This window comes from Miscanthus floridulus, chromosome 11 (assembly GCF_019320115.1).
Source record: "Miscanthus floridulus cultivar M001 chromosome 11, ASM1932011v1, whole genome shotgun sequence".
Classification (NCBI taxonomy): Eukaryota; Viridiplantae; Streptophyta; class Magnoliopsida; order Poales; family Poaceae; genus Miscanthus; species Miscanthus floridulus.
Genome location: NC_089590.1, coordinates 83,220,487 through 83,247,277, shown reverse-complemented (window position 1 = coordinate 83,247,277; position 26,791 = coordinate 83,220,487). Strand labels below are relative to the sequence as shown.

General features: G+C 52.2%; 1 protein-coding gene across 1 annotated transcript; it reads left to right on the top strand.

The window, feature by feature from the left end:
- Positions 1-4,655: 4,655 nt before the first annotated feature.
- LOC136492316 (uncharacterized) lies at positions 4,656-5,279 on the top strand. The gene has a single exon (XM_066488376.1). The coding sequence runs from the start codon at positions 4,656-4,658 to the stop codon at positions 5,277-5,279; it is 624 nt and encodes a 207-aa protein (XP_066344473.1).
- The last annotated feature ends 21,512 nt before the right edge of the window (positions 5,280-26,791 follow it).

The window sequence follows — 26,791 nt, the reverse complement described above, 5'->3', positions numbered from 1 at the left end:
CACTTTTCATTTCTCTCGTCTAATATAATTCGCGGCAAAGCTCTTACCATTCTTTCAAAAGAAAATCTACAACATAAAATTAGTATCCACAGCAAATATGTCTTGATAATGCATTTCTTTGCTGTTGTAGATGTTAATATATTTTTCTATAGACTATTAGACTTAGTCAAGGTTTCAGAAATTTTGACTTCTGACAAAACTAAAATGACTTTCATTTTGTTACAGATCAGGGGTACCAAAGTTGACCCAGCAACATTCCATGCAGCTGCAATTCATCAGTAAATTCTCAGAGTTGATCCTGTAGTATCTCATTCTCCACATCAGGCTAGCTTCTATCTTGAAAGCATGTTGTACAACAATTGAGGTTCTTCTTCCAACAATGCAAAACGGATGTGTATGAGTTATGTTAGCATCTCATTTAAGAAAACCCAAATAAGCCAGACAGTGATAAAAACTAAAATAGTGTACAAATTATCATAGATGTTTTACCTTGATAATATTGCTAGCTAGACAGTGATAAAAACTAAAATAGTGTACAAATCAACTCCAAATATTCATATCACTAGAGAAGTTAAGGAGGCTATGTTTGAGTCATTCAGTCATATATATGTCTGAAAAATTATTTTATTGGAAAGAGAAGACAAGGTAGTCAGGAGCATATTCGCTTGCTTCCTTCCTGGATAAGTACCTTGGGACATAAAAAGTGATAAAGAAATACAAAACTTGCACATTATCTTCATAAAACCCATGAAGCGTGAAAGAGCCTTTGTCAATAACAATGTATTGGGATTTGGGACTAACCCATCTGGAATAGAATCTGAAAGAACGTGGATTAAACATTACTAGCTTGAGCCCTGTTACTGAAAACAAGGTCTTAAACTCAGCAGGCTAGTTTGAGCACATAAATTCCAGTGACAGTGCAACTAACACGAGGACCCTGGGACTGTCTATCAAGTAAACAACAATACAGAGAACATTTAGAGGTGCGGTTCTTCACAGAGATGTTTATGAAATCTGCCTAGCAAATCTAGAAGAAAGGAAATGGAAAGTTCTTCAAAATCAAGCTCCGTTTATCGACCAGTGGAAGATACCTTTCAGAAGTGTGGATATCCTATTCAGCATTTATTTAGGATAAAACAATCTCTCCAGATGTTGGTTAACTCATGGCTAGATACTTCAGGCTAATTTGTTCTGTAAGTTCTTCCCGGCTGCAGTACATAAACCTCTTTTTATCATCCCCATGCCGCTTATATAAAAAAAAAGGAAAAGACAATAAGACAAATTGTAAGGAATAAATTTTCTTTCGAGATTTATGTGGTCAACCCACAAAAAATAAAGAAGGGAAATGAATACATGGTACATCAAAATGCTACAATATTAACAATGTCCATGCACATAAAAAAAAGGAACTCAAATGCATGTGCTTTTGCTTTCTTATTTATACTAGAAAGCAGGAATCATCACGCTCTGGCCTTATGTGAATACTAAGATGGTTGGACATTTCTATGTAGAGAAATGGAGGAAACACATCGCTCAATGGAGGAGGGCTCGCCAACCCGGAAAGCCTGGGTGGATGTCGCCAAAGGATCTGCCCCCGCCGCAGGAGTTCTTCGTTGGGTCGCCGGGTTTGCTTGGGGTCCTCGGCCGCGGTCCTGGGGAGAGGCTCTCCCCCAGTGACTCGGAGGACTACTCCGATTCCGAGCTATCCGATCGGTCCGCCTCTCCGCCTCCGCCGCCTATGGGAGAGGGGAAGGGGAAGGAGGCCGCTGGGCCAGGCTACAAGCGCCAGCGAAAGCGACGCCACCGTCACCGACGCCGACGGGAGGGGTTCATGGCTGTGGCCAGGCGTGCCCACCCGTCCCCGCCACGCGCTCCGCCGACGCGCAGACCGCACAGCCGTTTGGCTTCGCCTCTGTCGCACCCGGCGCGGGCACTCGGCGACCCCGACGCGGATGGGTTCTTTCGGGTGTGCAGCCGCCACTGCGAACGGCGCCATTCACCACCGAAGTCCCCACGGCCGGTCCCGCCGGAGCTGAATGGACTATGCTTCAACTGTCTGTGGCCCGGCCATGTGCGGGCAACCTGCCGGTACCGGTCGCGATGCTACAACTGCGGCGAAGAAGGTCACACCGCGGCGAACTGCCGCCGACCGACTCGTACATGGGTGTTACGCGCCCTGCGCGCTCCACCACCGCATACTAAGCGGGGACGGTCTCCGCCGCGCTCCATCCCAAGGAAGACGGCGCGCCACGGAGCATCAGGCCGATGCCACCATGCCAACTTGGCGGACACCGCCTCGCCCTACTCTGCGTCCACTGGGCGGTCCACGTCCGTCCCGTGTTGCTGCGCCCCTCCCACGCCGCCGCTGAGGCGGTCTCCTCCACCTCCGCCGCCACCACCACCACCGCCTCTGCCACGCCGGCCTCCAACACCTCCGCCACCACCCCCACCGCCGTCGCCGCCGCCATCGTCACCGCCACCCCCGCAACACTTGGGGGAACCCAACGACGATGGCCCGCCTTCCGCTGGCTCGGCAGCCGCGGAGATGGTGGGGGCGGCGGCGCCGCCTAGGTGCCCGCGCATGACACTGGTCGTGGTACCGCACACTGAGGCCATCCAGGCGGCCGAAGAGGCGCTCGACAACACGCCCGTGGCCATGGTGGGGGGTACCAGACCCGACGTCAACACTGGTATGGTGTACACATCTCTGTTCAATCGCTTTGACATCACTGCGGATGAGGTCGACGTCCGCCGCCACGCGCTAGAAGACTTCGTGGCGCGCTTCCGACATCGGGCTGACCGCAATCGCGTTCTAGAATCACGGCCTTCCGGCCAGGTGCCGCTCGTGTGGCGGCCGTGGCGCAGAACATCACAGGCGAGTGGTGGATCGTTCTGCTTCCGCGTGGTCGTGGCCATTGCCAGGGTACCGCTGCACGCAAGGAACACCACCGTGGCACAGGTCATTCTTGGACCATGCTGCACCAGCGTGGAGCTCTCACGGATACGTGACACGCTGGCAGATGACGACTGCGAGTTCTTCGTCATGGCGTGGTGCTGGCATCCGAACTTCATTGAGGAAGAAAAGATTATCTTCATCCTAGAGCCGCGAGTGGCGGGGGTCGCGGAGGACGAGCGCACGGCGGATCCGGGGCTGCGATACCTTGTGCGCACACAGGTCATCGCGTACCAGGACTGGAGCACGCCCCCGGGAACACCTGATGATCTAGGTGGCGACAACGGCCATGGCAACGGCGACGACGACGACAGCCATGGCGGTCACCATGGCGACAACAATGGCGGTGCTCGCGACGGGTTCGATGAGCCGCCGCACCCGCACGACGACATCGACTATCCATATGCCGACGACAGCGATGATGACTGCTCCGCGGAATCCAACCACAACCGCGGTCACCCGGGCTAGGACTACCGACGGCAAGGTCCTCCAGCGAATTCCGTACGTGTGGGCCAGGTCCTCTGCCCCCTGACACATGCAAGGATGGGTCGTGCCCAGACTAGGGGTGGCCGCGAGATCCCGGACAACTTGTCAGAGCGGTGCGCTGACCTTCGTCCGTGGGCTAGCCTACGATCGCTGACACCGTTGGGGAATCGTCACGTCGCTGTTGTTGAGCCCTGCCCCCTCTTAGGACACGAGCGCACGCCTGCTAGCTGGTCAAGGTGGCCAACGATGTCTGCGCCAGGCACGCCCAAGATCTCTCCTATCCGCATATCCTGCCGGGCCAATCTCCTCGCTTCTGCTGACCTTGCAGTCTGCCGGGACAGCGACATGCACCGGTCAGGGGAGGTGGGGCGCTTCCTGGACATCGTGCCCCTTCTACTGCACGCCGGCTGTAGCTTACAGCAGGCAACAGGTGAGGCCCATACCTTAAGTTGGGCCAATGAGGCCGGGGAAGGGCCCAAGCATTCGTCTGCGGGCCAAGCTACTCTGGATTGGTGGGCCACTCTAATCGATACAGAGCTAGCTGGGCCGGCCATACGGGCAGACAACAGTAACATGGCCTAGGTAAATCTGGCCTTGCACGAACCGGTGTACGACGTCGCGGGGCCTCGGCTCAATGAGATGAACGTCGACGATGACCAGTCCCACGCATGCATGCCTGTGCACGGTGATGATGCGCCTCAGCTCCATGCAACGACTGGTGTACGGCCATCGTCCGACCTTGCCAATGATGGGTCGGCTGCCCAGCCAGCCACTACAGAGGAAGTCACGGCACTTACACAAGTGGCGGCGCCTACAGCGGCATCCGTGACGGCCTTCGTCGACTCTCTCCATCTGCCTATGTTAGAACCGATCATCCAGGACACTCCGCGCGCCTACGTGCCAAGACGATGCAACGATGACTGGCTCCCGCGGTGCAGCACTCGTCTCGCGGCCAAACATGCCTTCCGTGACCCGAACCCTGAGAGACAGGCGAAGCGGGTGCTGCTAAATAAATGGAATGGCCGCCTGATGCCAGCCAACACGACGCCGGACGCGACTGTCGACGCTGACTTCCATCAGGCGTTTAAGGAACTTGCCCCGTCCGCCAGAAGGAGTGCGATGAGGGTGTTGTTCCCGCTGCATGGCAATGTCGGGGAGTACTCGCCGCCGACGCAGTAATGTTCACCGGCATGCAGGTCGCCAAACTAGTAACGATATGAGTAACAACCATCTTCTTGTGTGGAACGTGCGGGGCCTGAACTCCAGGGCGCGTCGCACTGCTGTATGTGATGTAGTAGCACAACAGTGTGCTTTTGTTGTTTGCCTGCAAGAATCCAAGATTGTGGCGTATGATGCAAGCTTGAACAATGAAACTGTAGGCCAAGGCTTCGACTACTCCTTTCTCCCTGCTACTGGCGTGGCCGGTGGCGCTGTTGTTGCGTGGTATCGCGATCTTTGGGATGCGTCTGATATAGGTGTCCAGCGATTCTCGGTCACAATTCGTCTCAAGCCGTTGCACAGTATGGGCGAACCGTGGTGGCTCACCACTGTCTATGGGCCGGCGAACAGGGAGGACAAGCTGGAATTCCTGATGGAGCTGCGGGCCGTGGCAAGCGCGTGTCAGGGGCCGTGGCTCGTTGTTGGCGACTTCAACCTCATATACAAGGCCAGTGACAAGAACAACGGCAGGCTGCATCACGGCATCATGCGCCGTTTCTGGACTGTGATTGACGACCTACACCTCGACGAGCTACATCTAAATGGCCGCCTCTACACCTGGTCTAGTGGCCGGGAACGACCAACTCTAGAACACCTAGACTGGGCATTTGCATCCGTTTAATGGACCAAGCAATACCACAGCCATCAGTTATGGTGCTTTTCTTCTGATGCTTTGAACCATGCGCCGCTACTCCTCGTGCTCTCGTCTGAGCCTTGGGCGGTGCCCAGATTCAGGTTCGAGCAGTTCTGGACGAAATTACATGGCTTCATTGATGTGGTCCGCGCGTCTTGGGGACCCTAGAACCCGGACGTCAACCCATGTCGCGCACTGGACCTCAAGCTTCGTCACCTGGCACATGCGCTCAAAAGCTGGCGTGCGACTAAGGTGGGAGACGTGCGCTTGCAACTTGCGGCGTCTAGGGTCATCATCTACGAGCTGGATACCGCCCAGGAATCTAGGGCGCTCTCTCCTGGTGAACAAGAATGGCGCCACGAGCTCAAGGCCGGCGTCCTTGGGCTGGCATCGATGTTGCGGACCATGGCGAGACAACGTGCGTGGTCACGCTGGCTGTGTGAAGGTGATGCGTGCACAAAATTCTTCCATCTTCAGGCATGTCAACGACGTCGCAAGAACTACATTTTTGCCATCGTGCACGAAGGAAACACGTTCACAGAAGAGCAAGCAAAGGCGGGCATTGTGGTCAACTACTACAACGACATCATCGGGAAGCCGTTCCGACGACTGCATCGGATTGATCTGGGCAGACTGGACCTACCAACATTGGATCTCGACCATCTAGCTGCCCCCTTCACCGCAGCGGAGGTGGCGCGGATCGTCCACGAAACGCCGTCCGATCGCGCTCCTGGGCCGGACGGGTTTTCTGGGCGTTCTACAAGAAGGCATGGGAGGTCGTTGGCCCCAATGTTGTCAGGATGTTCAGGGCGCTATGGGACATGGACTTTCGAAGCTTCCATCACGTCAATGAGGCGGTCATCGTCCTCCTGCACAAGAACCAGCAATCGGAGGGGCTCAAGGACTACCGGCCCATAAGCCTAATACACTCCATCGGCAAGTTGTTTGCTAAGGGCCTGGAAATGAGACTTGCACCACATATGCCCCAGATCGTAAAGGCCAACCAGTCGGCCTTCATTCGTGGACGGTTTATACACGAAAACTTCAGGTCGGTCCAGCTTGCCTGCCGTTGGCTGCGTGCCAGGAAGTGCCCCACGGTGCTGATCAAGATCGATCTCGCCAAAGCGTTCGATACGGTGGCCTGGCCTTTCCTACTGGAGGTCCTGGAGCGTGTGGGATTCCCATGGCGCTGGAGAGATTGGATATTGACAATGCTTCGCTCGACGAGCACGAAAGTGTTGGTGAACGGCAGAACTGGACAGCGCATTTACCATGCCCATGGTCTCAGACAGGGCGACCCCCTATCCCTATTTCTGTTCGTCATTGTCATGGAAGTATTGAATGCCCTGATCATAGAGGCGGACAGGCAGGGTCAGCTAACGCCGCTGCCTGGAAACGCCACCAGGCACAGGGCATCTATCTATGCAGATGGCCTTGTGCTCTTCCTGGCGCCGACGGCGCTGGATTGTGCCTGCATTAGACAGCTTCTCGACCTATTCGCAGGTGCCTCCGGGCTGGTGACCAACGTGGCCAAGTGTACCATTACGCCGATCTGCTGCTCGGCGGAGGAGATCCAGGTGGTGCAGCAATGCTTCCCGGGAAGGCTGCAGGATTTCCCGACTAAATACCTTGGAACACCTCTATCACTTTCCAGGCTAAAGCGTCAGGACGAGCAGGCCGTCGTTGACAGCGTCGCGGCGCACATCCCCACATGGAAGGCGGGGCTGCTCAATGCAGCGGGCAGGGCTACGCTGACAAAGACGACGCTATCGGCAATCCCGATCCATGTCGCTATTTGCTGCACCTTGTCAGCATGGGCAATCGCTGCCATTGACAAGTGCAGGCGAGCTTTCATATGGGCAGGGAGCACTACGGTTGCCGGTGGGAAATGTAAAGCCACCTGGACTGTGGTATGTGCTCCCAGGGACCTTGGTGGCCTCGGACAGCCGGACCTTAGGATACTCGGCTACGCTCTCAGATTGAGATGGGAGTGGCTACGACACACGCGCCCAGACTCGGCTTGGGCGTTGTTGCCGGCGACGGCGGAGCACTGCGTCGCCCACATGTTCAACGCCGCCACCTCAATCATCCTAGGCGACGGAGCAACCGCAAGATTCTGGACCGATGACTGGCTTCCTGCTGGTGCAATATGTCACTGGGCACCGGTTGTGTTCGCGTCTGTGCCCAGCCGAAGATGTCGCCGCTACGTCCGCGACGCTCTAGCCAACAGGCAGTGGACGAGAGATGTCTCCGGTGCGACGTCGGCCACATTCATCACCCAATTCCTACGGGTGTGGGAAATGGTGGATGGCACCCAGCTACAGCAGGACGTCCCCGACAAGTTGGTCTGGAACCTGACGACTGATGGCGTATACTCCAGTTCTTCGGCGTATCGCGCCTTCTTCCATGGACGTGTCCAAATGATTGGGGCAGCCGAGCTCTGGGCGACGGCCGCGCCACCAAAGGTCAAATTTTTCTTTTGGCTCGCTCTCCACAGGCGACTCTGGACAGCGGCGAGGAGACGTCGCCATGGGCTGCAAGCAAACGACGACTGCGTGCTGTGTTCATAGGAGCTCGAAACGGCTGATCATCTGTTCGCTGCTTGTGTGTTCACCAGAGATCTGTGGCATCGACTGCTCCAAAGGGTTGGGTTCCAGTTCCTCTACCCAAACGGTGATGCTGATTTGGTGAACTGGTGGCTGGCATCGAGGAGGGAGATATCATCAGGGTTCAGAAAGGGATTTGATTCTTTGGTGCTGCTTGTCTCATGGGAGACTTGGAAGGAGCGGAATCGGGGGACCTTCGGTGGAGCACCTTCATCAGTTGCACAGGTGATGCAAGGGATACAACAGCAGGGAGCCGAGTGGGTCAGCGCGGGATTCCGTTCGCTTGCACCGCTGTTCACGCCATAGGGGTTTAACCTCGCTATATATCTACTTGTCGCAAAAGGAAGTTTACTTAGTTAGTACAAAGTAGTGGCAGCACCGTTCAAGCCGGTGATTTGTGTTGTGTGTTCCTCGTACAAAACGCGGCACCTCGCCGTCGTTGGGTCGAGATGTACTAAAACATCTATCTCCCCTTAATGAAGCACGTGCTATGCACGATTTCGAAAAAAAAAAGGTACTTGAATCACTGAAGAAGAATATAAGAAAGTTGAGGACATTTTGCATAGGTTATAGAACTATATAGCATCAAAACTTGCTGCACCACTAAAACACCGCCAACAAGACTATTAGAGGGTGAGTTACTTAGGCTTTATGCTATACTACATTGATGAGACTCCAAACAGCAGTAATCTAATTATCAATAAAAACAAATGAACTAGGAACTAAGCCTAGCTTGGCCGAGGTGTGGTTGGCTGGTTGTACACCCCTACCACCTACATAGCAGTATGTGATATGATGTCCAGCCTATTAGACCCAAGCGACGGAGGAAGAGTCAGCGTCGGGCCTCCCTATAATAGGTTACTATTCATGTAAACAGTACCGGGCGTTATTGTTTATAACGGCCAGGGTGTATGCTTGTTAAGTTAGATTAGATTTCCTTAATTCTAGTGATTAGTTTCTTAAAGGTCATCTCTCCCCATATATATAAGGATGGGATTATATCTCCTTTGGAAGAATGCTCTATTCAGTGCTTGGTGGATTAAGATTGATTCCCTCATGGCTCAGCCACTAAAACATGGCTTGCTCTCACTGATAATTCTTGGTGCTTCGATGATTTGGAAACATCGGAATGACTGATTCTTCAAAGCCACATAAGAATAGTTGGTTTATGATATGTTAATGATATGAGTTACATATCAACGTAACATAATGGACACCGGTGTTCCAACTCAACCACTGAACTGACAACCCTAATCGAACTTACTCCTCCATGAACGTCATCCATCTATAATTTGTTCTGATTCTCCTCCAAGATTCAATCAAAAATCCAATGGAAAATGCATCTGGTGTGCAAATGGTGGATGCTAAATCAAAAGACACATGAGTTAGTTACGCTCCGGTCTCATTAACTTGATCCAGTGTGCAATTTACTCTAACAGATCCTAATCAATCAGTTAGTTACCTACTTTCCCATAAGAACCATACTAATTAAGAACATGGATGTTGCTCAATCTGACCACTGAGACCCAACTGCATCTTGCAGTAAGCACGCATACATAAGGTTTTTTTTTTGTAACAGTGGTGAAACCTGGAGGAGACGGATCCTACATTACGCAGCTTTTGCGCATCTAATTGGGCCTATAGATAACCCAACAATGCCCCCAGCTATGAGATATCCCATAAAACACAATCCGCCTCAAGCGAGTAGAGTTGGGTGTCTGATGGTGTAATTCTGCATAACGAGATCAATTTTCAGGCCCGCTCCGATAGTGTAATGCTACCAGTAGCCCCGTGTGCGAGAGGAGTAGGGCGAGTGAAAAACACATCTGGAGAAGCTCTACGTTCGCCACTTCGCTTCTCACCGCCGGTTGCCGAGTCCGTTCGCAGCTTGGATGACCGGATCGCCGAGCGTCGCCACCCACAGCTTTCGGCCCTATTTGCTTGTCTTATTAGTTTTACTGTTTCAGCGAAGGAATAGTATTTTTCCCTCCCAACAAATCAGCGAACGATAATTTCAGTCGTGCCTTTTCAGCGAAGCCAGCGGCCTTCGACGTGCTCGGGCCCTAGGCGGCGGCTACAACCCCACGCGAACAAATTCGACGCGCTCCGAACGACCAGCCCCTCGAGACCTCCAATTCTCGCGCCGTGGCCACGCACTGACGGACGTGCCCCCGCGTGGAAATTCCGTGCGCGGCGGGAGGCGGAGGGGAGGAGAGCAACGAGACGGGCCGGGCTGCTCGCCGCGGTTGCCCATCGACTCCTCCCCCCGCGCACATGCCCGCATCGCGCATGCTCCCGCTTCCACGCGTTCCGGTCCTGCACCGCGGCCAATTGGACGGGCAGTCGGGTACCGACCGAGTAGTCCAACGAGGCCTCCACCTCCAAGTCGCCAGCGGCCGCGCCCGCTACGCGGGGAGAGGGAAGGCCAGGCCGCCGGCTGGGACGGGGGCGGGGGCTTCCAGGAGGTTCGATAGCGGTTTCTGTGGCGTTGGCGCGGAAGGTACAGTGGCCGGAGCAAGTGACGGGAGGAGAGAGGGACGAATTTGGGCAGCGCAGCGCATGGACGGCAGCGCCGCGCCGTGCCGGTTAAGCTGCGGCCTAATTGGGCCTAACGGGTCGGGTCATGATGGGTTCGGCCAATTATGCGCGAAGCATGTTGAAAGTTTTTTCCTTTTTTTCCAGTGAGGTGAGTCGTCATCATGACCCAAGTCACATCGGTCATACAGTAGTACATGCTTGTGCACGACCTGGCATGGGCTTCCCATGCCGGCTGCCGCAACCAGCACGCGTTTGCAGCAACCTTACCACGTGTACGGCAATGTATTTTCATCTTCACAATTTGCGCGTCGATAATTTTGACTTGATTTATAAAAAATACGTGTAAAATTTTTATCTCCAAATAAAATTATTAAAAAACTAGATTAAAACATCTATCTAATGATACTAATTATATATCATAAATATTAATATTTTTTGAATATATATTTAGTCAAAAGCCCCGTTCACTTCGCTGAAAAAAAAACAAACCGAAACACTGTTCCAGTTGATTTGTTGTGAGAGAAAAATACTATTTCGACTGAAAAACAAACTGAAAAATAAGGATTATAAGAGAAACGAACGGGGCCAAAGTTGTTTACCGAAAAACGAAAACAACAAACATCTGGGATGGAGGGAGTACTACAACACAAGGCAGACATGCCGTCGCCAGATATACCGCAGAAAGCACCTTCTTGTATGCTCCATCGTCGACACTAAAAAACGTAAAAAAAAAAAAAATCTACTTAGAGCCCTCAATTATTAGTGGTTATCTACCTCACGTCTCACCTGTAAACTACGTATTTTATCCTTTACTATTCAAAACCATCTAGATAATTTCCTGAGACGGTTTTAAAGATAGTTTTACTGACATAGCATAATAAAAGTCTATATAATCATCTACCATATCAAGGGTTAACTACGGGCATGTTTAGTAACCTGCACCTGCCCAGCACGGCTCGTCGGCCTGGCTCTGGCCAGCCTGAGCACGGCTTTTATGGTGCAACTTCGTGTGTTTGGTTCACTGGCCTCAACATGCCTGGATAAACTGAGATTGTGTTTGATTTCTGGCTCAAATAGGTATGATTACTCTGCATTATAGTTCGGTAGCTTTACCACCAAACTTTCACCTTTCTCTTCTTGTTGACATTTCATCGAGCATGGCGTGAGCATGGCCAGCAGAAGGCAAGCTCGTGCCGGTGTGCGGACCATGAGGACGCGGAAGGCAGAACTCCATCTCGTTGAGCACGCCGTCGCCATCGAAGTTTTTATTTCGTTTTCAGTCTGTTAGCGTTGAGCTCGGCCTGGTTGTTGTGAACCTCCCGAGCGCGTCCTTGTATCCAGGGGCCACGGCGTGTGCTTTGTTCGCGTCGTGACATTGTCTGCCGCTCATTGCAGTCGTGACTTGGTGCGTGGGATGGCGCGCACACCGCGGGTCATGGCGAGCATGGCTTGCATGGCAGGTGACCGGGGCTAGCTCGGCCACTCCTTTTCTTTTTGCAGTTAGAAGCTCATTGTGTATAAGTAGGAGCACTTAATACAGAAAATGCTGACACAGTATTGTGCTTGGCACCAAAAGAAAACTTCTTGTGTTCCTCTGTTCTTGAATTCTCAGAGAGTTTGAGAGCTCGCCGGAGAGAGTCCGGCTGACATTTGGCATCAGAGCCGAGATCACGCCGCCGCCATGTCCGACTCTCCGTCCAAGAGGAAGACGGACAAGGGTGACGGCTCCGGCGGGAAGAAGGAGCCTCCGTCGCGCTCGCCACCATGTCGCCGCCGTGGCCGCTCCAACAGTCGCCGCTCTCGCACCCGGCATGGGTCGCGCGTCATAGAGCGCATTGTCGAGCGCCCATCTGCGCATGTGCAGTGGCCGATGCTCACGCGTACCAACTACCCTGAGTGGGCGTTGGTCATGGAGGTGAACTTCCAGACGCTACGCGTCTGGGATGTCGTCGTCAACGGCATCGACGATGACGCGGACGAGGAGGAGTACCATGATGATCGACAGGCGATGGCGGGGTTGCTGCGCTCCGTCCCGTCCGAGCTCTGGAACTCCCTCGCCATCCGCCGTACCGTGAAGGAGGCATGGGACGCCGTCAGGATCCTCCGGATCGGCGACGAGCGTGCGCGAGACGCCAGCGCGCAGCAGTTCCGCCACGACTTCGGAAATCTCTCGTTCAAGGAAGGCGAAAGAGTCAGTGACTTCGGCGTCCGGATCACCACGCTCGCCACCAATCTGCGCACCCTCAGCGACAACATCACCGAGCCTGAGGTAGTGAAAAAAATGTTGTAGGTGGTGCCTGAGAAGCTGACCCAGGCCGCCGTTTCCATCGAGATGTTCAGTGACCTCAACGCTATCTCACTTGAAGATGTGATCGGGCGCCTTCGCGTCTTCGAGGACCGTGCCAAGCTGCAGACCATGACGGACGCCATGGGGCGTCTCCTTCTCACCAAGGAAGATTGGGAGGCGCGCCGTAGGGCTCACCGTAACCAAGACAGTGCCGGGCGCGGCGCAGCTTCGAGCTCTGGCGGCAAGAAGCGTGGCAGCCGTGGGCAAGGCCGTGGGCGCGGCAAAGGTGAGGGCGGCAGCTCCGCCTCGTGCGATGGGAAGCGGGCCGAGCCCAACTCCGGCAGGGCCATCAGGGCCGACCAGTGCAAGCGCTGCGGCAAATACGGCCACTGGGCCAAGGATTGTCGCAGCAAGCCCAAGGTGGAGGCCCACGTCGCACAGGCTGAAGAGGACACCGAGCCCACTCTGCTGATGGCCTGCGCCACTCTCGTCCCCAACTGGTCTTCCCCACCACTCGCCGCCGCCACCACTCCGCCGCCCAAGCGCCGCCCCCTCACGATTGTGGAGGGCAAGGTCTTCACCAAGCTGGATGGCGACGTCGAGCGGGACGACGGGGTCTGGTACCTTGACAGTGGTGCTACGAACCACATGTCCAGCAGCCGCAACGCCTTCGTCGACATTGACATGGCGGTCCGCGGCCTCGTCAAGTTCGGCGACGGGTCGGAGGTCGCCATCGAGGGCTCCGGCACCGTCCTGTTCGAAGGAAAGACCGGGGAGCACCTCCCGCTCACGGGGGTGTACTTCATCCCAAGGCTCACCACCAACATCGTCAACCTCGGTCAACTCGACGAGGGCGGCTGCGATGTCCACACAAAGCACGGGATCCTCCGGATCCGCGATGAGAAGGGCCGCCTGATAGTCCGGGTGAGGAGCGCGGCGAACCGCCTCTACTTGCTGCGCGTCAAGATCGCCCGGCCGCTCTACCTGGCAGCGCGCGCCACCGATAGCGCCTGGCTGTGGCATGAGCGGTACGGGCATCTACACTTCGATGCTCTACGCAAGCTGGAGCAGCGAGGCATGGTGCACGGGCTGCCCCACATCGAACATGTTCATCAGCTCTGCACCGACTGCGTCACCACCAAACTCAAGCGCAGCCCGTTCCCGTCGCAGGCGAAACGGCGGGCAGAGGGGCTGATCGATTTGGTCCACGGCGACTTGTGCGGCCCTATCACGCCGGCAACCCTGGGTGGTAAGCTGTACTTTCTTCTATTGGTGGATGACAGGAGCAGATACATGTGGGTGGCTCTGCTTGCTGCCAAGAGCGACACGCTCGCTGCGGTCAAGAAGTTCCAGGCGCGTGTTGAGGTGGAGACTGGCCGGTGCCTGCGCGTTCTCCGGACCGACAATGGCAGGGAATTCACTTCCGTCAAGTTCGAGTCCTACTGCGCCAACCATGCCATCGAACGTCAGCACACCGCGTCGTACACGCCACAACAAAATGGCGTGGTCGAGCGGAGGAACCTGATGGTTGTCGCCATGGCGTGAAGTCTGCTGAAAGCCCGTGGCATGCCGGCTACATTCTGGGGAGAGGCGGTCGCCACCGCCTGTACATCCTGAACCGGGCGCCCACGAAGGCCTTCGACGGCATGACGCCGTATGAGGCCTGGCACGGCCGCAGACCCGACGTCCACCATCTCTGCATCTTCGGCTGCGTTGCGTTCATCAAGGAGATGAAGCCGAATCTAAAGAAGCTCGATGATCGCGGCACGCTGGTCGTCTTCATCGGCTACGAACCCGGCGCCAAGGCATGGCGCTTCTACAACCCTGCGTCGCGTCACGCCGTGGTGTCCTGGGATGCGGTTTTCAACAAGCCTGCAACCTGGACCTAGGCGAACGAGGACGTGGACGCTGCTGCGGAGCAGCGCACACTGGAGCTGACAGACGCCCAGTACACCATCGACCCGGTTCTAGGCGGCACAGCGTCATCCCCAGGCCCTAGGACACCTACTGCGTGCTCTCCGTCACCGACACCCGCTACGCCGGCACCCAGTACACCTACGCCACCAGAGCCTTCCTCACCGGCTCCGGAGTTCGTGTCCCCTCCACCGGACGCAGACGAGTACCTGGACGCCGACGCCGACGACATCGAGCCCCGGTACCGAACCATCGACAACGTCATTGGGGCAGCGACTCCACCGGGCTTCGCCGCGCGCCAGGTAGCTGTAGAGCTCCATTTGTAGATGGAGGAGGAGCCTGCCTCTTTTGTAGAAGCTGATAAGCATGCATGCTGGCGGCGAGCCATGATGGAGGAGATGGACTCCATCGAGAGCAACAAGACCTGGCGCCTGGTGCCGCTTCCGCCTGGGCATTGTCCCATAGGCTTGAAGTGAGTGTTCAAGGTGAAAAAGGATGCTGCCGGCGATGTCATCAAGCACAAGGCCCGTCTCATCGCAAAGGGCTATGTGCAGCAGCCCGGGGTGGACTTCGACGAAGTCTTGGTGCCCGTCGCCCGCATCGAGTCCGTCCGGCTGCTCCTTGCGCTGGCTGCCTAGGAGGGGTGGCCGGTGCACCACATGGACGTCAAGTCCGCGTTCCTGAACGGGGAGCTGGTGGAAGAAGTCTACGTTAGGCAACCTCCCGGCTTCACCGTCGCCGGACACGAGAACATGGTGCTACGCCTGGACAAGGCGCTCTACGGCCTTCGTCAAGCACCCCGCGTGTGGAACGCCAAACTCCACGAGACACTGGTGGCACTCGGCTTTAGCCACATCACGTCGAAGCATGCTGTGTACGCCCGCGGCAAAGGAGCATCCCGGCTGCTGGTGGGGGTCTATGTCAATGACCTCATCATCACCGGGAACGACACCGACGAGATCACCAAGTTCAAGCAGCAGATGTCCACCAGGTTTAAAATGAGTGATCTTGGTTTGCTTTGTTTTTACCTAGGAATTGAGGTGCAGCAGAGACGCGATGGGATCAGGCTGCTGCAATCAGCCTATGCGCGCAAGATCCTGGAGCGCGCTGGCATGGAGGGCTGCAATCTGTGCCACACTCCAATGGAGCATCGCCTGAAGATGTCAAAGGCGAGTTCGGCGACGCCGGTGGATGCGACTGAGTACAGGGGCCTGGTTGGCTGCCTGCGTTACTTGGTGCACACAAGGCCGGACATCTCCTTCGCCGTCGCTATGTGAGCCAATTCATGGAGCACCCCACTGTTGAGCATCTCAATGCGGTGAAGCGGATCCTGCGGTATATCGTAGGTACACTTGATTATGGCTGCTACTACAAGCTTGGTGGCAAGGAGCTGAAGCTGCTGGGGTACAGTGACGCCGACATGGGCGGCGACATTGATACAAGGAAGAGCACATCAGGCGTGTTGTTCTTCTACGGCTCCTGTCCAGTGACTTGGCAGTCATAGAAGCAGAAGGTGGTTGCGCTGTCTTCCTGCAAAGCTGAGTATATAGCAGGGACGACGGCGGCCTGCCAAGGTGTTTGGCTGTCGCAGCTACTTGCCAAGCTGAAGAGCGAGGAGCGCACAGCCTTCATTCTCAAGATGGATAGCCAATCGGCTATTGCCCTCAGTAAGAATCCCGTTTTCCACAAACGAAGTAAACATATAGATGTGAGATTTCATTTCATTCGGGAGTGTGTTGGAGACGGGAAGCTGGACATTGAACACGTCCGCACTGAGGAGCAGATTGCTGACATCCTGACAAAGCCGCTGGCTCGAGATCGGTTCTGTGAACTTCAGGAGAAGCATGGGGTCATCAAGATCAGCAAAGAACTTCAGGATTAGGGGGTGAAATGTGAGCTATGATGTAATCCTGAGTTCAGTTCAGTTTTTATTTCGTTTTCAGTCTATTAGCGTTGAGCTCGGCCTGGTTGTTGTGAACCTCCCGAGCGCGTCCTTGTATCCAGGGGCCACGGCGTGCGCTTTGTTCGCGTCGTGGCATTATCTGCCGCTCATTGTAGTCGTGACTTGGTGCATGGGATGGCGCGCACACCGCGGGTCATGGCGAGCATGGCGTGCATGGCAGGTGACCAGGGCTAGCTCGGCCACTCCTTTTCTTTTTGCAGTTAGAAGCTCATTGTGTATAAGTAGGAGCACTTAATATAGAAAATGCTGACACAGTATTGTGCTTGGCACCAAAAGAAAACTTCTTGTGTTCCTCTGTTCTTGAATTCTCAGAGAGTTTGAGAGCTCGCCGGAGAGAGTCCGGCTGACAGGGAGGACCACGTGAGAATCGATGGATGGCGGGGGAGGTGGAAGAAGCGGAGGCCGCGTCGGTTTCCTCCCCTATGGCTGGCTTCTTCCAATGCACCGGTGAGGGCTCCCCTTCGGCGAAGATGCTCCAGATCCGGTGAGGGGCGCGCCGGAGATGCAGCCCTGCGGCTCCGTCCTCCACCAAGGCACCGACGACGAGGCTCCCTATGGGCCGGTGAGAGCTCCCCTTCGACGAAGATGCTCCAGATCCGGTGAGGGGAGCGCCGGAGATGCTCCCCTGCGGGGCAACCTCCAAAGCCCGGCCACGGCGTGGGGCGGGGCGGGGCGGCACAGCGTGGGCGAGTCCACCATGCGGCGTGGCAGTCGTGTTCGAGAAGGAGCGGTGGGAGAGAATTTTTTTTAATTTTAACACTTTTTTGAAACTAATTTTAAATCTAACACCCTCGGTTTTTTTAAAACTAACACTTTTTGCTACGTCTATTGCCCTGGCACGGCCAAATGCCTGTGCCGCACCATGCATGGTGGCGCGGCAGAGGACTGACGTGGAGGCGACCAGAAGCGCTGACCGCTGACGTGGCAGGGCTCTGCCGCGCCACCGATCTTGGCACGGCAGTGCCGCGTCCTGATCCATGGCGCGGCAGAGCCGGGTATAACCTGAAAATTGTTAAAATTTTGAATTTTGCAAGTAGTTCAAATTTTGCAATGCTACATAATGTTAGTCTAAAAATTGTTAAGTTGAATACTCCAATCCTTTGTTTATGTAACACCCCTGGTGTTACGAGCTCGTTTAGCACCGGGATTTAGGCCTAAGAAAAATTTCCGGAACGAGTCTCTCGGATTTTTAAATTTTAAATTTTAAAATATTTGAATTTATGTTTAAAATGCCATTTTTGACAAACTATATTGGGCAAAGTAATTAAATAGCGCTTAAATATTTTATCTCGATGGGTTAGTGCGAAGTACGAACTTTTACATGAAATAATTATTGGTGGAAGTTAATCGGATCGGACGATGCATAAACACATAACGAGACAAAGCACAGTATTCATTTAATTTTCTTGACGTGACTCGATTGGGTCTCATGAGACGTACTGTCATGCTAGACTAGACGTATCTGCACTAGTGTAGTGTAGTACGTGTTCTATATATAATATGTAACCGTGTCTGCCTCGGCTTGTCTCTGTCTGTCTTGTTTGTATGTGCCTGCTCCATCGTGTGTGTTTTTCAGCAGGGCAATGAATGTCACTGACTGCCTCGACTGCATGTTTCGGTGTATATATTTACACACTCGGCTGCCTTGGTTTCTCAGCGGTCAGCACTGCCAGCACTTTTCAGTGTGTGTGTGTGTATATATATATATATATATATATATATATATATATATATATATATATATATATATGCATCTGGCGAGCACCCAAGTGCGCCAGCGTCCCCTCTCTCTGCCTTGATACCTCTGCCGCCCCTGTCACGCCGGGTCATTTTCATTTCCCTATGCGTGTAGCTGTGCCGCTGCCGGCCACACTGCACCGCCCCATCCTATCTCCGCGTGGTGTCATGCTGCCCTGTCGGCCTCCCTCGGCTTCTTGAATACGCCTGCCTGCTGTCTTCTTGCTTAAGCCGACGACCGAACTACCCCACGCTCCTCTCCCATCGCCTGTCAAGCAAACCGTGCGCCCGGCCAGACATGGCCGCGCCCGCAGCCACTCACCAGCACCCCTTCCTTTCTCCCTCACGAGCGCGCCCCTCCCTGACTCCGCGCGGGCCTGCTGCCCTCGGCGCGCCGTGCCACAGCGCCGGCCGAGACCGCAGCCACCACGGTGCGCCATGGCTGCCTCCTTCGCCGCTCTGCTAGCGCCGCCGATTTCTCCTCGCGTTGCTCCACCTCCAGCGTCGGGGCTCCCTGCTGCCTCATCGCCGAGCATCCGCGCTGGGTCCGCCGCTGCCAGAGGGTCTGCCCTCGTCGGGCCGCCGCGACTCGCAGCACCTCCTCGCGCCGAGCTCCGCAGCACTCGCCTTGCACATCGCGTCGCCGGTGCCGGTCCTCCCCACGAGCACGTCCTCGAGCCGCAGCACGCCATGGCTGTGACCCGCGTGCAGCTCTACCTCCCCGAGTCTCCTGGCCGCGCGCTCCTTTCCCGCGCACATGCGCCCACCGTCGCGTCGAGCGTCGCCGTGCCACGCTGCCGAGCACCCCGCTTGAGCCCGCAGGCGGTTTCACCTCGCCTCGCACCCCTCGGCTCCTCTCGAGCCTCGATGCTGGCTGCCTTGTCCCACGCCGCGCCTCACGCCACCGGTGCTCCTCCCCTGACGATGCTCTGTTCTGAGATTGAAGAAGCGAGGTGAGGAGGGTATATATCCATGCAAAAGAATTATATGGGGTCTTTTTTGCTAAATACATGACTCAAGTAAATAGTGCCAATGTCCTGCCACTACACCACAACACTAATATAGCGTCACATGTGTGTCGTTATAGGTTCAGTAATACCGTTGAACAGTTGGTCGCTATAACTGCTCCACAGACTAAGTGTCGGTAAATATACTTTTTCAGACGAACTATTGGTCGCTAAAAATATTTAGCTGTAATGTTGAACCATCAGTCGGCATAAAACGGTAAAAAAGACATACCTTCGGTCGCTATAGGGTCATGCCTCGAGAGCGCTGGAAACGGAAAAAAAAAAGGCGCGTTCCCCAAAAATTTCAAGGCCAGATGCCCCTCCACTTCAAACCCTACCTCTTCACCTTTTCAGCCATCGCCCGCACCAACTCCCCAGCCACCGCCGCCAGCCTCCCCTTAGTCCCGCCGTCCTCCACGGTCTGCGCCAAACCCCCACCGCCGCCGCCCCAATTCTCCGCCACCCGCTAACTTGACATCAGCCGACCAAATTCCCCCACCGCCCCTCCACTGGTTCCCAGCCCTTCATCTTCCCCCAAATCGAGCTCGATTCAACGCGCAGCTCAAAGGGGTAGCCCAAGGAGAAGGAAGAGAAGAGCGATGCTCGGGAAGAGAAGCGTGCCGCCGCCATCACCACCGCTGCTACTTTGTTCGAGCTCATCCCGCCGCCCGACTGACTGATGGCCATGAGGCACAGGGCGTGGTCCTCCCCCACCTCCCCGTTCACCCCATCTTTCGGCACCAGGTAACCAACTGCTTGTGCCTTTCTCCCTGCCATGTAGGTCCCCTTGGTCCTGATCTGATCCGCTGCAGGTGGGGGTGGGGTTTGCCGTTGCTGCTGCTACTTGGGGATAGGAGATCTGGATGAGGATGTCATGGATTTATTCTCTCAAGATTTTAGTTTTGATTATTCCACTCTACATCATTGTCGGCTGCTTGGTTAGATTCTACTGGATCCCGTAGCTATAGGCAGGCACAGATTATCCATGGTACTGATATCGATGACCCCCTATTCTATTCCAAGATCTGTGCGAATCTACTGATGCTATTGTTTTGTTCCTACTCTGTTCCTTAGTGTAGCCAAGATCTGAACAAGCAGACGAGTCAATGGAAAAGAAAAACCAAACTTTGTATTTTGGTATTAGGTTTATTAAAACCTGCTGCCTCCTGCTCGCACAATAGAATTCGAAGCACCATCCGCACCCTACTCTTGCTTTGCCTTTGTGCTCTGAAACCTGCTTTGCTCAAAATGTTACTAGCATGATAGCATCACAGAATAGTGGAAAAGAACTATAGATATATTAGTGTGAACGATTGTGGTTGGAACACAGGTGTATCTTGATGATAACATATATGAAAACACTTTGCACTTATCTTCGCTAGCTAAAGCTGAAGGTCGTGTGAGGTGATAAACAAATGAGTGTACCTAAAAACTTCCTTAGCACGTCCGACGCCAAGATTCGCGACTCCTTCTCACCTGATCCCTAAAACGCCTCGGCTGCGCCTAAAGCCAGGATCCGTGAACTCCATATCGCTCGATCCCTAAACTACCTCGGCACGTCCGATGCCAGGATCCATGAACTTCGTATCACCCGATCCCTAAACTGCCTTGGCACGTTCGACGCCAGGATCCGTGAACTTCGTCTCGCCCAATCCCTAAATTGCCTCGGCACATCCGACGCTAGGATCCACGACTCCATCTCGCCTAATCCCTAAAAACAGCCTCAGCTGCTCCGACGCCAGGATCCATGACTCCGTCTTGCCCGATCCCTAAAACTTCCTCGGCACATCTGACACCAGGATCCGTGACTCCATCTCACTCGATCCCTAAACTACCTCGGCTGCGTTCAATGCTAGGATCCATGACTCCATCTCGCTCGATCCCTAAACTGCCTCGACACGTCCGACGCTAGGATCCGTGACTCCGTCTCGCCTAATCCCTAAACTGTCTCAGCTGCGCCCGATGCCAGGATCAGTGAACTCTGTCTCGCCCGATCCCTAAACTACCTCGACTACGCCCGATGCTAGGATCCACGAACTCCATCTCGCCCGATCCCTAAACTGCCCATTGACAAAACCCCATAGGCAATTCTGCCCTAATCACCCGGAGGCTCGGGGGGCTACACCCGCGGGTGCGCTCACGCGCACCCATTGATGAAACACAAAATTCCCTCGCTAGCAATGTAAAAAACCTTAGACAATTCTACCCAAATCACCTGGGGGCTCGGGGGCTACACTCGTGAGTGCGCTCGCGCGCACCCATCGTCAAGACAAAAATCCCATAGACAATTCTACCCAAATCGCCCAGGGGCTCGGAGGCTCCTATCGGGTTCATAAACCTAGGGTCCCTGATGGACCGACTTCCTAGCAAAGGCTCGACCCAGCAGACGACGTTGTGAATGATGCGTAACTCTTGGGCCGGCCCAAATACCTAAATGATAGGCCAGAAGGGCGATCAAATCTTTGACCGGAAGGTCTAGCCAAGGAGGAACAACGCTCGCTTCTAACTCCGGCCCGCCTCTCCGATCGAAAGGTCTAGCCAGACACCGCCTCCAACTCTGACCCATATCTTCAACCGGGGATGCACCGAACCCCTGCTTATAGCTCTTCTCCGACTGACACAGTCAGAGCCGACTGGAACCAACCGACCGGGGACGCCCGCTCGATGAGGACTAGGTAACGGATGGAGCAAGTAAGGTAGGGCACTCGACCGTGATACCGAGGACTGTACCCTACACACCTACAGGACAGTAACCGACAGGACATGTCAAAAGGGTGCCCTACAACCTTCCATGGCATAACAGAACTCAAGCAGTGTTGTGGGCACCGACATTTGCCCTACAGTGTTGTGGGCGCCATCAACTCCTATACCAAACAAACGTGGTAAGGCTCCCCCCACATGCCTCTGGACATCAATAGTGTTGTGGGCGCCATCATCTACCATACTTGGTGAATATAGTAAAACCTCCCACATGAAAGCAGACGTGAGTTGGTGTTGAATTGTACAGAATTGTGATAGGTTGGTATTTGCGTAGGAACTTTTCTTCAAAGACTGAAAGGCCCAATTCATGCAGAGATTGGTAAATTGACAGAGCTAAATAAAAATTACTATCTGCTTTCATGTGAATTCATGCTTTTCATTTGCTACAAGGTGTTGACTAATTTTTTTATATCCGTGGGTGCAGTTATATGTAGTATAATAACTTCACTAGATGTATTCATATTTCAGACATCTTTTTCTGCCCTCAGACACCTACTGAAGCTGTAAGAATACACTATCTTGTTCCTCTCTTTATGATATATACATAGATAGTTCAGTTGAGTGTGTAAGAATTCTTTATCATGTGTTTATTTGTAGGAGGAAATTAAATTGTATAGATCTTGATCTGAAATGTGGGGCAGCATTTTATATTAGTTCATATTTTGGGCCCTTGCATTTTTTACTTTCATCAAACAGCTATTTGTGATGTTGATACACTGCAATCACACTCTTCAATAACTGTATTTGAAATTTCTGTGATTTGTCCATGTCCTAGAAATTTTAGATAATAAACTTTTTGATTCTATGATGCAAATATAGCATCCAATGGGAAGTTAACTGCAGCAATTTACTTAGCTTGGGCTCTATAAGATATATTTCAGAAAGCATATTTTAGTAACGACTTGGCTCGAATAACTTTAAACTCCATGCATGTGTAACTTATTAACCTTGGGTCTTTGGCTATTTGTTTATATTCATTTTTTGTTTGTTTGTTTGTCTATGGGAACTTAACTGCAAATACTAACCTAACATAGCTTTCAAATACACTTTATTATCTGCATCCAATTAACTTATTTTCCTTTGAACTTTACAGCTATTTCATTTGTTCATACCTTTTTGTTTGTTTTTCTATGAAAAGTGTATCTGGTTGGATTTGTTTGACCTCTTGGTGTTTATATATAGGTTAGTGAAGCTAGCCTATAAAGGCATCAAGTAAAGAGCAGATCACTTCAGGTAATCCAGCATTGGCCAACAACGAGGTGCTGACCAAAGAAATACATTAGGAGATTACTCGGTACCTTCTTGATGACACACAAGGCCCACTAGTTTCTTCTTCAGATGAAGATCAGCAATGGCCAGGGTAGACTCCCTCTCACTTGCCATGCCAAAGCCCTCATTGCTTGTTCTATAAAAATCATTTTAGCTCATGTTTGGTAGTTCTTGCATTATAGTACAAAGGTACACTCAAGAAGGACATGTTGATAGCACAAAGGTGAATATCCCTTTTTTTCTCTCTGAATCCTACATTACTTTGGTAATGACATGCTCTATTTGCTTTGGTGCCTCCCAAATCTTTGGAGTGGCAGAATTCTTATGGGTTGGTTGAAAAGAGATAATTTTGGTTCTATGTTGCTTAATTCTTATGGGTTGGTTGTGTAGAGAAGTAGCAATCCATGTGCAAGCATTGTTTTTATCAAATTAATGAAATGTATTATCGATCTATAACCTATGCTTTCCAATAGCTTATTTTATATACTTGCTTTATTTCAGAACACTACCTTCCTACTTCCTGATAAAGGGGGAGACAAAAGCTTCGTCTGCAGATGCCCAAACTTTTTGCAGAGAAGAGACATTCAAAACAGAATAAGGATTTTCATGCAAACCATAGATTTGCTAAAAACTGTTAGTGAAATTTCAGTATTGAGCTTTTGGTGTTAGTGAGCTAGGCTTTTGGAAACAAATGGTGGATGTATGACTTTTGTTCATAGGAAATAGGATAGGATGTAGAGGTAGAGGTGTTTTTTTGACGTAGAGGTAGAGGTGCTGATGGCTTGCTCATGCACAAACTTCATGTATGCATGAATGAACCAGTGTCAATGTATTATGCTCATATTAATCAATGTCCATGTTGGCATGGTTAATGTATACTGTAATGAATGTTTGTGCATTGATAACATAAAATTTTGGGGTCATTATGTATTGATTAGCAACATATATTTTGTCTCTGTGTGAATGGTTCGCGTCGGACTGTTAGTTGCTAAAAGTATTTATAGCCTCAAACTATGTGTCGGTATATATAGCCCCTAAGGCGTCGTCTGATAGTCGGTCGCTAAAAACTTGTCAGTCAGCATAGGCTATACCGACGCCACTTTTAACGTCTTGAAGTAAGTGTCGGCATAGATCTATACCGACTGATGGAACGTCGCTATATTGACCTATACCGACCGACCGTACGTCACTATTATGGGGTTGTGGTGTAGTGTGCGGGTTTATTTTGAGAAAGTATGAGGGCCTGTTCACAAATGTGCTGTGCACCTGCCAGCACTAGGCCGACCTAGGCCGCTCGCCCTACGCCTCTGCGGTCACGGCCTGCTCCACGTAGCATGGGCCGCCTCCTGCCCGCTGGGCCGGCATGTGGCCTGCGCCTGGGCCATGCTGGTCGTGCGCCGCCTGGGCCACCGCATCCTGCCCGCTGGGCTAGCCTGTGGCCTGCGCCTGGGCCGCGCTGGTCATGCGCCGCCTGGGCCACCGCCTGCCCGCTGCTGGGCGGGCTGATGGCCGGCTGGGCCTTGTGCGGCTGTGGGTTGCTGAGCTGGCTATTTTATTTAATATGGCTGAAGTTTGTAAATCCGTAATAAATCAAATAAAAATCATAAAATTGTGAAACTAATTTTGTTAGATTCCTAAAATCATAATCTACCAGTTAGTATAATTTGTTCCCATAGTTTGCTAATATTCTTGGAAGCTATATAATTAAGTTAAGGTACTTAATATTGTAAAAAGATAACTGGTAGGAATTGTTGTGATAAATTAGTTCCAAAATAATTAGCTTGCTAAATAGATAACGATGCCCTATTCCGAATAAAGGTTAAATCGATAGAATGCAATAAAGAAACAACTTGGATTTGTATAACTAAAACAATTATTGAGAAATAACGCCTTGATTCGACAACATGGATATGTAGCTGAGTACGGTCATCGTCAGAGCTAGCCCATTAACTCGAGAGGCGTAAATCATATTTTACGAGTCACGGTTGCAATCGATTAATTATGTCTTTGCATTGCATCGCATTGCATATCGTATATGTACGATGATGGATTAACGGATCGATTGAAGGAATCCGAAGATGATGCAATGGGCTTCCTATTCAGTTGATGGTGGATGATCTGAAGATGCAGATACTAACTTTAAATATATCTTACCCAGGCAAGCCCCGGTGCATAACCTCTACTTTTCTGCAGTTTAAATTATATTTATGCATTAGGTTTTAAGGAGTTAAATGAAACCCACTTGCATATATATCTTTATCCTATGGGTCTTACTAGTATGACAGGATCGTGTAGAATGCTATGCTACAGGACTCCGGTAGAAGTCGAGTGATTGCCTGTCACTCACGAGAGATAGGAAATATGTTACTATATCATTATCACTTGGAAAATATAAACGGTGGAAAGGAAAATGGTGACCGGACAGGGATATGGTTTGGGTATTAGTGGGTGTAATAAGTTGTGTCACCGCGGATGTGGGTCATAGCTTGGTTACACCATTTTTCCCTATCTGGTCGGTTAAGGACCGATCGTTGCATACGACTCTAGACAGGTCACAGACTTATTATCCCGAGCACATACTTATGTATGGGCACTTGAAAGACTTGTTGCTCTCTTATCGCGGATCCGGCTCTTTTCGGACCGACTGTCAGGGTTTTATTTTGGTGGAGGAGGTCTAATGGAGACGGGGATCCCGATCTTCCGTCAGGTGATGGTAACTATCGTTGTGGCGGAGAGTGACACACCGATCCGGCTTCAGATCAAAAGATCAAACCCTGCAATCTTAGCACCATAGCTCCTCTGGTTATCAACCAAGTCACGGACCAAGTTGACCTCGCCAAGAAGGCTAATCCCTGCCTGCGCAACGAAGAACACAAGCTCTACATGCGATAACCTTCTCAATTTTTTATCATAGCCTCTACATGTGATAACACGACGCCCAGACAAGTTTCATGATTTTCGGACTTCGTTCAGATTTTATATAATTTAAAAACACTTTTCTCGCAAGTACCTCGTCATGTTACATCAACAAGATGCTCAAAATTTCATGTGAGTTCCTGGACACGGCCTCAACATACACTAAATATCATGAATATCATTTTTCAATCAAAAAATTCTATTATTTCATGCACCTGCAGTTCAAATTTGAAGTATGCAAAAAAATTCAATGAAACAAAAACAATTAACGAAATATACCAAAAAAAGTCAAAATTGTCCCAAATTTGAACAATGAGTTTTAAATAATGTGGGAAGGCCTCACAAAAAAATGAGGCAAAAAAAACAAAAAATAAAAATTTCTTTCCCAAGTGCCAGGGAAGGCACTCGAGGAAGAGGCCCTTTGCCGAGTGCCAGGACAGGGCACTCGGGGAAGACTAAAAAAAAAAGTCCACCAGCCGGCCCCGCGTGGCCTTATCCTAAAC